The sequence below is a fragment of the Pararge aegeria genome, chromosome 16 (genome assembly GCF_905163445.1).
Source record: "Pararge aegeria chromosome 16, ilParAegt1.1, whole genome shotgun sequence".
Classification (NCBI taxonomy): Eukaryota; Metazoa; Arthropoda; class Insecta; order Lepidoptera; family Nymphalidae; genus Pararge; species Pararge aegeria.
Genome location: NC_053195.1, coordinates 4,689,719 through 4,705,495, shown reverse-complemented (window position 1 = coordinate 4,705,495; position 15,777 = coordinate 4,689,719). Strand labels below are relative to the sequence as shown.

General features: G+C 37.0%; 1 protein-coding gene across 2 annotated transcripts in view; it reads right to left on the bottom strand.

Moving 5' to 3' along the window:
• The window catches only part of LOC120630741 (tyrosine-protein phosphatase Lar), a 629,543-nt gene that overhangs the window by 40,233 nt on the left and 573,533 nt on the right, over positions 1 to 15,777 (bottom strand). For both annotated transcript variants that reach the window (XM_039900036.1, XM_039900037.1), the window contains exon 7: positions 10,101 to 10,211. In XM_039900036.1, coding sequence (XP_039755970.1) covers positions 10,101 to 10,211 — 111 coding nt within the window. The remainder of the gene's footprint in view (positions 1 to 10,100; positions 10,212 to 15,777) is intronic.

Here is a 15,777-nt window from a genome sequence, read left to right as displayed (position 1 = left end):
CGATTGATATCTACTTTAGGTACAGTATACAGTTATTATTATTTAAGTGCATACTATGGGCATCATAATTAGGCTCACTCAGCGGGCGATGGAGAGAGCAATGTTGGGAATATCTCTACGTGATCAAATACAACCGGCCGATTGGCGCAGTTCGCAGCGATTCTGATTTCTGAGCCCAAGGCTGTTGGTTCGATTCCCACTACTGGAAAATGTTTGTGTGATGAGCATGAATGTTTTTCAGTGTCTGGGTGTTTATATGTATATTCTAAGTATATATGTATTTTAAGACCTTCATCAGTCATATTAGTACCCCATAACACAAGCTAAGCTTACTTTGGGGCTAGATGGCGATGTGTGTATTATCGTAGTATATTTATTTATTAAAAATGAGGAGATCCGTAGAAGAACCAGAGTTACCGACATAGCTCTTCGAGTCGCAAAGCTTAAGTGAAAATGGTCGGGGCACATAGCGTAGCGAATGGGACGTTGGGGTTCCAAAGTGCTGAAATGGCGACCGCGCACAGGTAAATGCAGCGTTGGTCGGTACCCAACGAGGTGGACAGACGACATAAAACGAGTCGCTGGGAGCCGCTGGAAACAGGCGGCCCAAAACCGTGGATTTTGGAACTCCCTACAAAAGACCTATGGTCCAGCAGTGGACTTCAATCGGTCGATTTGATGATGTGATGATGATTATTTAAGTCGCTGTTTCCCGCGTTTTTTTTCCGAGTTTATTGTTTTTTTTTTTACAAATCCCACGGGTATTGTTTTTTTAATCGAGATAAAATGTAGACAAGTGCCAAAAATCAAGTTGGTTGGTTGCTTAGTTAGTATAAAGACAAACAAACAAACACATTTTCACATTGAAATTAGTATGGTTTAGGTAGATTAATTATTTATTTTATATAAATATTCAGTTTTCCAAAAAGGAGTAATAAAATTACTTTTGCTGTGAGCAGTGATTTTATGCACTCATAAAGTCGAGTTTAATGTTGCAACAGACAGAAAAAAAGATTTTGTGGCGTGTAAGCCACCGAATTAAACCCTCACTAATAAAAACCCTTTCAGATAAAAAAAGGGCTTATCGTATGCAACAAAATTTCTTTTAATATTTTCATTGATAAATATAATACTAATAATATGACGAGTCCTTTTTGAGTTGTGATTTTAAGTTGTTGTGAAGTTAAGGATTTTTCTGTAAGCTTACGATTTATATAAACTTTAAACTTATTGAGAGACATCTCAAAGATTTCTCAAATAATATACAATTGCCCTTGAACGAATTAGCAATTTTATGTAGCCTAGTAAACTGCACAATGAGTTTATTTTTGCTTTTAATATTGATATTGTTACAGTCCATTTTCTTTTACAATTTTGTTATATTTTTATGGACTTAAATATATATGTATAATCAATATTAGCGCAAACAAATCAATAAAAACTAGCTGGAAAAAAAATCTAATCTCAACTTAGGCTGTTAATAAAATTTCAGAACATGAAGCCGTAGGCAGTTATTATATTCACATTGACAATACGATTCGAGAGATCTTTTGATTTACTTTTATAAGTTAGCGTATTTCCAGTTGTAAAACGTCTTCTATAAACCACCAGTTTTACTTGACTCGTTACTCAACTTGTTGGTTGATAAACTCCCTTGTGCCTTACTAAAACATTCTAGGTAAACGATATATACTTAAAGATAACTTTTGTGTTATCTTTGAGTCTATCCATCGTTATAACAGAAACGAGCGAGAATAGACTTCGACCCTTAAAGTTTCACTTAAACAGGTTCACCTTAAATAAACTATCCTTAATAGCCCAAATATTAGTTAATCTGGGTAATTTCGGAACGAATTATTTCGTTAATTAATTAGGGCTTCGGGCGAAATGTTTAAACTTTCCTAACATTACGCTAACTAATACTATGAAGTAGGTATAATGTAAGTATCAAACAACGTGGGTATTAAGTAAGAAAATGTTGCAGTTTCGTCATTTATTTCAGACTACTTGTCGTTTTATTCAGTAAAATAAATACGTTTAGCGTTACGACGTTTAGCACAGTTTTATACATATACACGTTTATCTGTACATACTAATATTATAAAGAGTTACAGTTCGGGGTAATCACCGGTAATACTGATCCGATTTGAAACTATTAGAAAGGTGTGTTATCCCTTAGAAGTATTAACTACTTGTTATTTTACCAATATAGATAAAGCCAATTTCCTAAATTCAGGCAGTACCGAGAAGAGCAATTGTATCTCAGTACCTGATCCAATACCGATGGCGTTATAACCCTGGCGTTATGACTGGAACGATCATAAATCGGCTTTCATTCGCGTTCATTTGTTATCGTAAAGGATTTGGTCGCATGTAAGTCGACTTAGGGCGAATTTGTTGTGTGCACAGAGCCAAGTAGTCAAACTCTGCAACGTCAATAGACATCAATAACAAGTGTCCACAAGTCCCCGAACTTAGCAAGAGCGCCAACAGTGCGGAACGAAAAATGATGAGATTTACCCCAGCTAATTTATTTATTTATTTATACTCATCATTTCCACACCACTAGAAGTTAAAGATATATAAGAAGTATAGAAAAACAAAGACGCAGAGTGTAAAAGGCGGCCTCATCGCTTAGTAGCAAGCAAAATAACAAGAGGAAAATAGACTTAAGGCGACGCATTATTAAAAAAAAAACAAACTGTGGTAATTTTTTTTGTCTTTATAAAATTTTATTGTCAAATCGAAACATAGCCTGCGTGCACCGGTTTTTCACCTCTGCTGTACCTAATTCCCTACTTTTGTATACATTTAATACGCATACAAATCCAGTCTCTCCACTTTATGACAAGTGTCTGATAGCTTAAACGTAATAAATACAAAAAAAAAATGACAATACACACATCGGCATCGGCATAAACTTACAGTGCAATATACTAGGTTACATAAAATTCATAATTCGTTTAAAGGAAATTGCATACAATTCTACAATAAACTACCAATTGTCATCTTGGAGATGTCTCTTAAAAAGTTCAAAGTTTGTATTAAACGTAAGCTTATAGAAAAGTCCTATTATAGTATAAAGGGCTACGTAAACGATAAAAAAGCTTGGGTGTAAATTATTGCTCTAACCAGGTTGCTCTTCTAATAATTTAAAATGACATTGTGAGATGGTGATAACAAAAAAAAAATAAAAACACCCGGCTAAGTTTGTTGTGGGCTTCTTCTTAGACCAGGACGCGTTTGGAACCCTCGTAGCTTTAGTTTTAAGTTTACGAATGTGGTTATCGCCATCATCTCACTACCGTGTGGTTCTTATGTACGCATCAAAAGTGCCACCTGTGGGCCTACTTGAATAAAGATATTTTTGACTTTGACTTTGACTTTGACTTTGGCATCTAGCCCCAAAATAAGCGTAGCTTGTGTTATGGGTACTAAGATGACTGATGAATATTTTTATGAATAATATACATAAATACTGTGTTTATTTATATAATTTATCTAAAAATAATAATAATAATAATAATAATAATTTATTCACAAGAATGTAGGTACATACAGTTTTTAAAATGTAAAGTAGTTATTATAATATTTATACAAACAAATGCGTGCCTCACAAATTTTATTGGTGTGTGTGTAATAAATGTATGTAATGGTGCCATTCAAAATCTACTGTCCCTGATTTAGGTAAAAACCTGTATTACAGGCGACAGTGCTCTCCTTAAATTGTTTCGATGATTGAGTGTATGATTGTGCGTATGTGAGTTTGCGTCGCGTAGGTAATTGTGCTCGCGTATATGTTTGCTTATACAAGATAATTATTATATTAAGTTATATAATATATATACATATATAAATTTGTTTTGCAGGTGTATGTGTGTGTTTGTATGTATGTATGTATGTATATTTGTGTGTGTTTGTATGTGCGTGTGTGTATGTGTGTCTGTGTGTGTGTGTGTGTGTGAGTTAAAGTTTTACATATTAATTCGATCCTAAGACTTCCAGAAGAATTTCAGTTTCAGACACCCTGACACTGAAAAACATTCATTGTTCGTTGTTGTTGTACGTACGAGTAAGAATTATCACTTTCTTACTTAATGCCCAGTGATAAAGACAACATTTGTTAATAAGTTACCGACACTTTTCAGAATGTGATGAATCAGAATCTAAAAAAAAAATGGAACTGTCTAACGGCAAAGCTGGTAAACTGACGAAATTTCAGGCTGGATAGTTTACTATTATAGCGACAAAAAGGTGTACATTGTTATAGAATTTGAGGGTAAACTTAAACAATCGAACGCAGTATCAGTTAGCAACATTTGCCACTGTTAGAAGAGGCAAGTCATCATTCATTGGCCGTTTGTCTTGGAGCACAGTTTGGTAGGTCGCCAACACTGCCCAGTGTGATTATTGATGGCTGTTGACGTTGGCGAGTTTGACAACTGGGCCTGAGCACATAAACGATCCACGCTGACTCAGCTTTGGAAACCTACAGCGATAACAGGAAGTCAGTGGGCAAATTAAATCTATCTACGCCAATTTGACCACTTTTGCCGTTGCTGTATTGTAGAGACTCCCTAACTTTTAGATCTAGTAGACCTCTAACGATGTTTTTTAATTTTGCGTAGACGGTTCAGTTGGTGGACCATTATAAAAAAGAAATACAAGTCCACTTAACCACGAATATACCACGAAGTTTATAAATACATCACGAGTCGTTTATAATCTGTTGGTATTAATTACAGTTGCCCTTTATTGCTAATAGGTCCATAAGAAAACTGACGAGATTTTACCGTGCAATACTTTATGTAAATGTATCTTTAAAAAATGTTTGACGTATTCAAATTTCAAAACAGTATGCCATATGACGTTAGAAAAAGCATGACGTTGAGTTTTATGTATCGCAATCTAAAATTTATTATTATTTTAATCAAATGATATCTTAATATATATAAATCTCCTGTCACGATGTTTGTCCGCGATGGACTCCTAAACTACTTAAACGATTTTAAATTAAATTGGCACACCGTGAGCAGTCTGCTCCAACTTAAGAGATAGGATAGCTTAGATCTTTAATTATAGTCGCAATTTTATTTTATTGCAAATTATTTGTCTTTAATTAATTGACAGTCACATGATATACATAGATATATATATACTACTATACTCATTTAAGGCTTAACGACACTGAATACTTTAAAAACAAAATCAAACGCAGACGAAGTCGCGGGCAACAGCTAGTTATTTTATATAAACCACGTGAAATAATTTGCTCATTTCATCATTCAAATTTACAAAAATTACAAAAATTATGATGTTGGGCTAATTTTTAGCGTGCCGGGTTTAAAGCTGTTCGTACTGCTCACAATAACATTTTTACTGACACCGTTGTGTTATGTATCGCTTTTTGAAAATGCTATTACTATAATAATTCTATTATTAATTTTAATTGCGGTGATAGCGTAGTGGGTAGGACTTCGACTTCACTTTCGGGGGCCGAGTTGGAATCCCAGTACGCACCTCTAACTTTTATAAATTATGTGCGTTTTAAGCAAATCAAATACCACTTGCTACAACGGCCAAGAAAAACGCACTGGGCCAGTGTGGCGGATTACGTCCTTAACCCCTTCTCATTTAAGGAAGGGACTCGTGCCCTGTAGTAGGTCGGTAATGTGTTGATATGATGATAATGATGATGCTGTTTTTTTTTACGGAGCGCGTGATTTTTGCCTAATTTTCGGCGTGCCGGGTTTTGCTGACTAATTTGTGATACTCTTTTCCTCGTTCGCACCGCAGCGCTCGTACTAACGTTTTTATTGTCACCTTTGTGTTGGAAGTCACTTTCTTTCTCTGGCACATTGTTTTTATCAAATTAATGCCTTTATGTGACGGAACAATGGCTCTAATCGTGGCTTATATTGTTCAGTGGTTCTGTTTTGTTACCGATTTGACAACCAGTTCCGTGTGGGAACAATGGTGCTAATTCGTTTGCGCACATGTAGTAACTAGCGATGCACAAAGAACATTACGTAGCGTTGTAAAGAAACAAAATTAATAACTAAGATAATATGGTTGGAAAGAATTTAAACAAAATAAGCAAATAGGAGAATCGAATAAGTGTTTTTATTTAATCAAAATCAAGCTTCATGTACTCAATTAGCACTAACGTAAATTGTATTTTTCAACGTTTATACTCTACACCAAAAATATCTTCCAAAATTAACCTCCTATGCATGTTTTTTTTTTCTTTTATTCCACTATAAGTTAGCCCTTGACTGCAATCTCAACTGGTGGTAAGTGATGATGCAGTCTAAGATGGTAGCGGGCTAAACTGCTAGGGAATATGGTAGTCATACCCGTAAGTTGCGCTCCATCGGAACATCCATAACAGATGTTGACTTCACAATCAATTGGTGATTGTGATTGGCGAACAACAAAGCCAAGTAACGTCTGCTTTTATCCAATATTTTTGACTCAATTTATTTACAGTTATAACTAACTTCCATTCCATGAAAATAAGCGTGAATATTAACCGGAATCACAATTCAAAACTAGACAAGAGATAATCAAGTCTAAAGAGTTTCAATAAAAGCTCGGAGGCATTCGTTTTGAAGTTAAATAATCCAAGTCCCTTTCGAGAAGTTGCGGACTAATTCAATAGGACTCCATCGCCGTAAGTTTCCTTATTTTGTTACCGAGTTCCGAGTTCGAGGTAGGCAGTTGTAATGGCGTAGCCATGGCAGACATAAAACTGTCCATCAGTAATTATACTATTTGAAATTTTATTCTCCATAAAATCAATCTGAGTTGTATTTCAATTCATTTAGGGGGATGCCTGCCATTGCCTGACGGGTGATCTGTCCTACGTAAGGACCATACCATCCTGCATCCATACACCCATCCCGAAACCTATCAGTCCCTTTTTGAAATTAACAATATCTCCTAGTAGTTTCCATATACTCAGCGCGTACAGCTCTCAGCTATGAAGTTAAAGCAGGTTTCCACCTGACCACATTTAGTACAGGATGGATCCTCTACAATTCTTATTATTGCTAGGTGTCTATTTAAGAGGCAACGCCCATCGATCTGAGTTTATTGATCTCCAAGTGGGCACATGCTTCCTCTGTTAAAGTAGAAAGGGAGATAACCTTTTGACGACCTCCCTGGTGAGTACTGTAGTCTTATAAGTGGGAGGTTTATTTTATAGTAATAATAGACGAACCAAGCATATGAGCAGTGGCGTGCATAGAGGGTATGCACAGAGTATGCAGATGATATAAAATGAAATAAATCTGCAGTACGAGTTATAAAAAACTTAAGGATACTAATATACTAATTTCGGCATCGACGGTAGGGGAGCAGTAGCTTAATTGAATAAAGCGCTCAGGCCGCGATTGCCAGAGAGTCGCAGGTTCAAATCCTATCAGTTCCGAAATTTTTTATATGCATTTTAAATGTATAAAATTAAGGATAGGCTTTGTAAGAGTTATAAAAAGCCTACGCTTAAGTTTTTAAAACTTGTACAGGGCATTTTCTTAATTATTTATCATCTGCATACCCTGTGCATACCCTCTATGCACGCCACTGCATATGAGCATATGTTAGAAAGTCTAAAGCCATCACCTATAAACAAAGCAAAACTTCGCAGGCCACAAGAAACACGTGCTACAAAATGCCCCTCTTTTTCCACCATTCTGAAGCATAGGTTAGTAAGCCTCTTATGTCTGTAGTAACAATGGTAACTGTGCCCTTCAACAATTCTTTTTGGTGGTGCAAAAATAAGCATGGCGGTACTACTCTCCTGGGCGAGCACTTCGAAAGACTCCTACCAGACTAGACCAGAGAATATTTAGATAATATAAATTCTCAGATTGCCAGATTGTTATTGACACGGGGCCTCCGCTAATCCACCAGCAAGAACACAGCACCACTGCACCATTGAGGTCGTAGACGTTTTTTTATTTTAATTTCCCTAATTTTGGCCCCGTGCCCAGCGCTCTAGCTAAAAGGACGTCTACAGCTACTGAATTGATTGCTACTTCGTTATTGTTAGCACTAAAATTGAGAGAAACTAATCTGGTAATTTTTCGAGCGCTTTACAAAAAGCTGGCACTCCGGTCACACTACAGTAAGATACGATCAGCGCCGAGCAGCGTCACTATTCATTCGAATATGTTGTGAATATTCCCGTAATAGCCCACTCTTGTGCGCGTAATAACATTGTAATAACGAAGTCTCATGTGTGATTTGTAACAGCGGGGAATTTTGCAGGCTATTAGCGTGGCCACGCACAGTGGGCGTAAAATCGAGCTTTGGGTTTTTGACACGTGATTGCAATGTCATCAGTTGTTAAATGCATGCTATGTATGATGCAGTTCAAGATGGTAGCGAGCGATCCTGTTACGGTTATGATGATTAAATTAAAGCATTTATCGGTTTCCACGCGACACCGTACCGGCTTCTCTATCATAGGATTTTTTTTTAAAAAATCTAAATATTTTGTTACCGAATATTCCATATTTTTTTCCTTTTATAAAATAGCCCTTTTATGCATATTTTCGATGCAAAATATTACAGTTTCGATGCATCAAATCGGCTAGACGATATCTTTTATGGCAATTCTTTTAAAGGAAAATTTCTGATTTTTTTTTTGCGATGTGAATCATTTATTTATGGAACCACATGCCAAAAATCATTATCATCATATCAACTCGTTAGCGGCCCACTACTGGGCACTGTACGCCTCCAACTATAAGAAGGGTTTAGGCCGTTGTACACCACGCTGGCCTAGTTGTGTGCGGATTTGTGGATTCCACACGCCTTTGAGAACATTATTAAAAATACTTAGGCTTGCACCTTTCCTTCACTGTTGAAGCAAGTGATATTTAAAAACTTAAAACGCACGTAACTTAAAAAAGTTACCACTAACCGCTAGGCTATCACTGCTCTTCACAAATTTATTTTCCAGTGGTACAAAAACGGGTTTCATCATCTCGATCTCAGTAATTAAAATGGCCGATTTCTTTGCACGAAATGTTAAGAGGACATGTTTGCCTTTATATATTTCCTTACGTTACCGTTTCATATCTTCCAGAAAATCTTGGACACCACCAAAAATGTTAACACCAATTTATTCAGACTCCGCGTCGTTTTATAAATCGCCAGCACTCAGTGCACAATCAGTCACGGCAATCTGAAGTGAGATACGAGTAGTTAGCGTACCGACTACCGACGCTATCTCATGCGAACGTACCGCAAATATTATTCCCGCAGCCTACTTTCCAGCTGATAAAGCGCTGCGCTGGAAAATAATGACTCTCATATGTAATTTTCAACAGCGCCACAATCGCGCTCGGTGCAAACATGTGTGCCTGCGGCCAACGGTGTCCGTTTGAAGTTGCGTGATGTGGACTAAAGTAAATTTGATGAGAGCTTTAAGTGAAAATCTATCGAGTTAATAAACACTGTTACTGCACTTTAGATTAATTCCAGGTGAAAGAGGGGTTTTAATGGGGGGTTATTGTCTACGTTCCAGTTTCAAGAAAATCATTTCCTCTCGTTTTTTACGGAAGCTTAATATTACACTATCATAATCTTTAAACGTTTTATTTGTATGGCTTTCGTTAAGATGATTAAAAATGTGGTGCTTAGAGTGCGATTTCTAATCGAGAACTATTTTGTCCTATTGCAATGATCTGGGGTGACTTTTAAGATATTATCAAAATAATATTCACTCTACTCATAGCTGTCAATAAAATATTTATAACTTGACACCATGCACCCCACGCTTTTTTTACAATAATTTTTTTTTTTTTTATTCACACTATTATTCATTTATATTTATTGAAATTTTTAACACTATTCTTAATTTAAATTTATTAAAATTTATTTTATATTTTTTAGTTCGGTTTTCTATAAAAAGCGTGTTTTTTAGTTTTTATTTATTTATTTTCTACTTTTTTATTACCTAAAACACCTGACTCTGCCCTAGAACTCTTGTTTAATGTGTTTCCTCTTTAAGTTACTAATATTGTATCTATAGTTTAAGGCTTTCCAGCCTAAACCTAAATTTTTATTGAGTAAATTATATAAAACCTTACCTTTGACGTATAAAGAAGTTGGCTTAGAAAACTCGGTGCCGATGGCGTTCTCGGCGACGCATTCAAACTTTCCTTGGTCTTCCTCCTCGCTCTTCACTATTTGTAATGTACCTGCGAATGAGACAACATTATTATTTACAATTCCATCTTATAACTTGACTCGACGCTCTTTATGGTGAGTTTATGGAGGCACAGGCAACTTGCATGCAAGCTTGTTTAATTGAGCCCTACAGGCTGCATTCTTGCGACATCTTCCACTTTTGTAACTCCAAAATGGTATTGTGAATTACTTAAAAAAGGATTTCTGCATCTAACAGTTTTTTGTCTTTTTCGGCATGGCATGGCGTGTCATGGCAAAGGATTTTATTACTAATCAAGTTATTTTGAATCTTATTTCAACGAGTTTAGAATTCAAGTTACTTTATTTTGATACCACAGTGCCGCGAAATGACGCGACGTGCCGCGGGATGCTGCGGCAAGACGCGACGCGCCGCGGGATGCTCCGGCATGACGTGTCATGCCGTTTCATTCCACGCGTTGCCGCGGTGCGCCGTCGCATCCCGCGAGACGTATGGGTCACTTTTTATCGATTAATTATGATTGCTGGGCGAGAGTGGCTGGGCTTTCAGCAGGATGCCACGACATGCCACGGGATGCCCCGGCAAGCCGCGAGATGCTCCGGCATGCCACGGGACGTCGCGGGATGCCGCAGCATAACCTGCTGTGCCATGCCGTGCCACGCCGTCAGTGAGCGCCGGCCCTTTGCGGAAATCCATAATATATTATGAAAATTAAGCTTAATTTGCTATACTCCGCGAACGGCAGGAGATCTGTATGGTGTAATTTATAATTGCTTCAATCCGTATCCGTATACTCCACACCAAAAAGATCTGAGATGACTGATGAATGTTTTTATGAATAATATACATACATATAATACACGAACATTTTACAGTTGTGGGATTCGAACCCACGGCCTTGGACTCGGAAAGCAGGGTCGCTGCAAACTGCGCCAATCGGCCGTCAAGGCCGTCTCTGTTTATAGGCGATGGTTTTCCACATACTATCAAGTAGGCTATCTTTGTCCGTCAGTTATAAAGATAAAAAAAAATCGAGCGGCACAAGAGCATCGAGTGTGGAAATCCGTGTCCAAAAGACCTCAGTGGATTATTTGGTCGAAATACATCAATTTAGTGTGTAAGGTATTAAAACTTTAAAGCGAAATTATAGTACCACAATTTCATACAACTAATAAATAAAAATAAAAATAAAATAGCCTTTAATTCCAAAACATCATTTCATACACACTAATATACTTTTAAATTTAATAAACATTTATATATTGAATTGTTAGGTTAGGTATGGTTTAACAATATTCGGTAATTATGTAACTGATAACTATATAATAAATCTATTGTTGTAAGTCGCAACGTTAAAATTTTGCATACAGCATTAAACTTTCAAACTAATGTGTTGGTATAACGTAAAGTTAAATGAATGCAAGGGAAGTAATGCCATACCACTGCGACTATCGCGTAAACATATTGCATTATGTGCTATCGTATTGTTAAAGAATCAGACATGAATAGTTTGTTTGCTGAATTAAACGACTTCAAAATTCAAAAAATTCAAAATTTAAATTTCTTTATTCATGTAGGCCTATCACAGGCACTTATGAAGCGTTCATACATATTTGTTGACGCAAGTGTAACGGGATGGTGATAACTTCGTTCGCCAACTTAAATCTAAAGCTACGAGGGTTCCAAACAAGCCCTGGTCTAAGAAGAGCCCACAACAAACTTAGCCGGGTAAATTAATTTTTTGTTACCACCATCTTCCAGTAAATTTATATTAAGCTATGAAGCAAGAGTAATTCACACCCAAGCTTTTTTATTGTTTAAATAATCTTTAATATTATAATAGGGTTTTTCTTCAAGATACCACAACGTTGGTTGAATTGAATGAATGTATGTTTTTTGTAGGTAACAGCGCGTTCCCGCTCAGGAGTAGACGAGTGAGAAGAAGACTGAGAAGAAGAAGACTCGCCAGCTTCTCTTGGGAGGCGGCGGGTAGCTTTTGGGTACCTTGAAGTCATTGAATTCAGCAAACAAACTATGTCATGTACAAAATACCGTTCAGTTAAGTTAATGTCACCTCTTTCCTATAAAACGATTTGTATTATCGCTCGCTAACTTTTTCTTTAACCACCCACAAACATTTTTACTTTTAAATAATATGGTACATTTGTAAAGCACTTTGAGATTTTGTATGCACTTATTTTAAAATATTATTGCATTCTCGATGTAAGTGAACTATTGTGTTCTTTTTGAGAAATAAATGTCTTTAAGCCGAATATAACATAATGCAATATGTTTAGGCGATAGTCGCGGTGGTATGGCATTACTTCCCTTGCATTCACTAAACAAGCCTCTCTACGGTCTGAGGGGGGGGGGGGGGGGGTTCAAGCTGTCCTGATCCCCTCCTTGTTAGCGCGGGAGCCTCATCAATCGTTTGTGGTGGTTGGCAGACGTCCGGGAGGTATACAACGGGTTCCCAAAGCCAACAAGAGGGACATGCCGTGGTGGTGTTCAGTTTGGGTATACCCCTTTAGAGGGGGGAGTCCCACATAACCTTCATCCTGCCCAAGGGTCGGAGGTAGCAATAAAGCTTTTCCAACATGCCAAAAAAAAAAAAACTGTAACAGCGCGTTGGGTCGTTGCCATGGAATTTTTTCAAATAGGATTTTGAAAAAAATACATTTACTTTCTAAAGCTACTGTTAAATCAAGTGATTATAAATTGCTTACATTAAAGACGGGGATTTCCAGAGAGGAGGGGGTGGGTCCAATAATGCCCATTTTAACTAACGACGGTCAAGGCAATGCCTAAGTAAGCAACGCTCATCAATGAAGATTCCTCGGCATACATTTACCTTTCAACAATCGATTATATATAACTTAACTTGTCTTGCCACAAGGTGTGGTATTTTGTGTTTGTATTATCACATTTTTTATTTTTCGTATGGATTTAAGGTGATTAAAAAAACCGAATTTAATTGTCAATTGTTGCTTAACGAGTCCCCGAAACCCTTCGATCCGCCGAATCGTTGTCGTTGTGTTCGCGTTCATTAGGGTTTATTACGAATCTCGCTAGAATAGTGTGTTTTCCCGGGATAAAAAGTAGCCTACGTTACTCTCCGTCTTTTCAACTAGCTATATGCCGGTCAAGTTGATAAGTTACTTACTTAGGCTGTGAAGGAAGAGCATACAAACACACTTTCGCATTTATAATATAAGAAGAATAGGGGTGGTAGAAAATAAATATAATTATGTTTCAACACAGCGAATTCAATGATGATCGCGTGCCCGTTTAAACTGAAAGGTAAACCCTGCAGCTATGTAACTTGTTAATAGTTTTCAAAACTGTACATAGTTTATTGTTGCACTCACTTGTAATAGTTAAAATGAAATTGAAATTGTTTCTTGGTTTTATAGCTTTTATTTTAATTTTTTCTAATAATAAATTTTTGACTAATTGACATTATTACGCGTTTCGTATTTCATTGTTTTTGCTACATTGTGTTAGAGTAAATTTATATAGTGGGTAAATAATTAATCCTAAATTCATATTTTCCAGATATTTTATTAAATTGACCAGAATTTTTACAAAAACGTTAAAAAACAATTTAAATGTATTTGATTAACAACCAATGTTCATGACATAAACATTGGTTGTTAATCAAATGGAACATGTTGGTGGGTATTTTGATATAAATACGAATGCATTATCGGTACACTTCAGTCCTACATGAACTCGAACGATGCAAAGATAGCTCGCGGAGTCTTAATCGTTATCAATTGCTTAATAACCTATAGAAGCGAAGTATAGTAGTAATGTAGGAAGGGTGTCTACCCAACGGAAGGGTTTGCCCATGATAACCACGCTGGGCAGACGGTGTGGTAATCGCAGTAGGTGGCAATATATGGCGTTCTCCGTTACATTCCAATAGTCGCCACGTAAGACACGCGCGCGAGACGTGACGTCACCATACGGCACAAAATTTTCAACACTACTCATAATGATTGTTAGTTTTACTAGTCAGAGGAATTCAAATACGAATGTAATAAATACGAAAGCGTTTTTTTATAATAATCATTTGAAATTAATAATATGAATGGAATGATAAATTAAACGAATTGCAGTTCGTGGAACTAAAGGCAAGGCTACACTGCGGCGTCAAGCTCGCGTCCGAGGTGGCGATTACGTTTACGACTAGCGTTAACACAAATAATCATGACACGCACACAAACACGCCCGCCCGTTCGTGTCATGTGATTGGATTCGGATTGGAGTGGATTGCACGTAGGACTTCAACTTGTACGCCGCTCAGTACGCAAGTTGGACAGCGCAAGTTGGCAAGGTTGTTATGTGCTATCTATGTTGAATTTACAATGAATAATTGTGAATTAAAAACTCATATTATTATTCATCGTAAAGTCAACATCTCCTGAGCGCCGGTGTCGGAGCTCAACGACATTGCCGAAGATATGTTTCGTGTGGTGTATAAAGAGTGAAGAAATTATAAATTTACACTCCGTGAAAAAAACCTTAGAATCTGTAATTCTACCGATTTTCGCGGATTATAGCAAAATAAGCTCAATTTTCTTAGTATATCATGGAATTCCGCAAAGCAACGCCTGCTTCTTTCAAGGTTGTGGCCTTAAAGGCAAAGCCAAGCTGCGGCGTTCTTGGCAGCGTTCAGCTTTGCGTCCAGCATGCGGCCAATCACAAGAAACCCGCTTTAGGGCCAGAGTCCTGGATCAAGTGGATATAACATTGACCTTTGTAGCACTGAATGCTGGACTTTCTTCGAACTTGGTGCACCAAATGCCTATTTTCCGCGACTTCGTTCTTATTACGGGTTTTTTAATCTCTCTGGGAATTTATAATTTCTGAATTTTCTCTAGACTGGTCTGGTGGGAGACTGACCGTGGCTAAGAAGTGCCGCTAAGCGATTTAGTGTTCCGGTGCGATTTCGCGTAGAACCTGATTAGGGGCTATGACTACCATACTTCCTAACCGGTAAGCTCGGTGTTATCTTAGACTGCATAATAACTTATCCCCTTTTATCTTTATATCCCCATGTCAAGGGCTAACTTGTGGTATAGTAATAAAAAACAGCGTAGAGCGGCGGTGCTACCCAAACATACAATGGCATCGCGTGAAAATACGCGCAGTGATAAAAGTTCCAGCAAGTAATATTATATAGTAGCAAGTATATATAAAAAACTATGCCATAAGTCCACATCGGTTCTCAATTGAGTATGTATTTACAATGGGACAACCGTCCCAGTACTAGGTGCTTAGAACTTTCGAGAACTCTTGGAAGGTAAAAAAGTAGCGAGTTGTAGACACGAAGCGGACGGGAACAAAGAGAATGCAATTACTGCGGAACGGACACTCGTTGTTCTAGCAAATAAGACAAATTGACAGATTTAGTGCTGTTTTTTTGTAATTTTTAAAGAGATTGCTTTGAAAAGAGTTCGGCGTATATTAATTTATCATACCAAATGATAATATTATTTTCTTCCAGATAATTATTATCACAAATACACCTATCAAACTGATCCAATAGAATTGGTTTTGATGTTTTTTTTTATTTTTATTCCACTACAAGT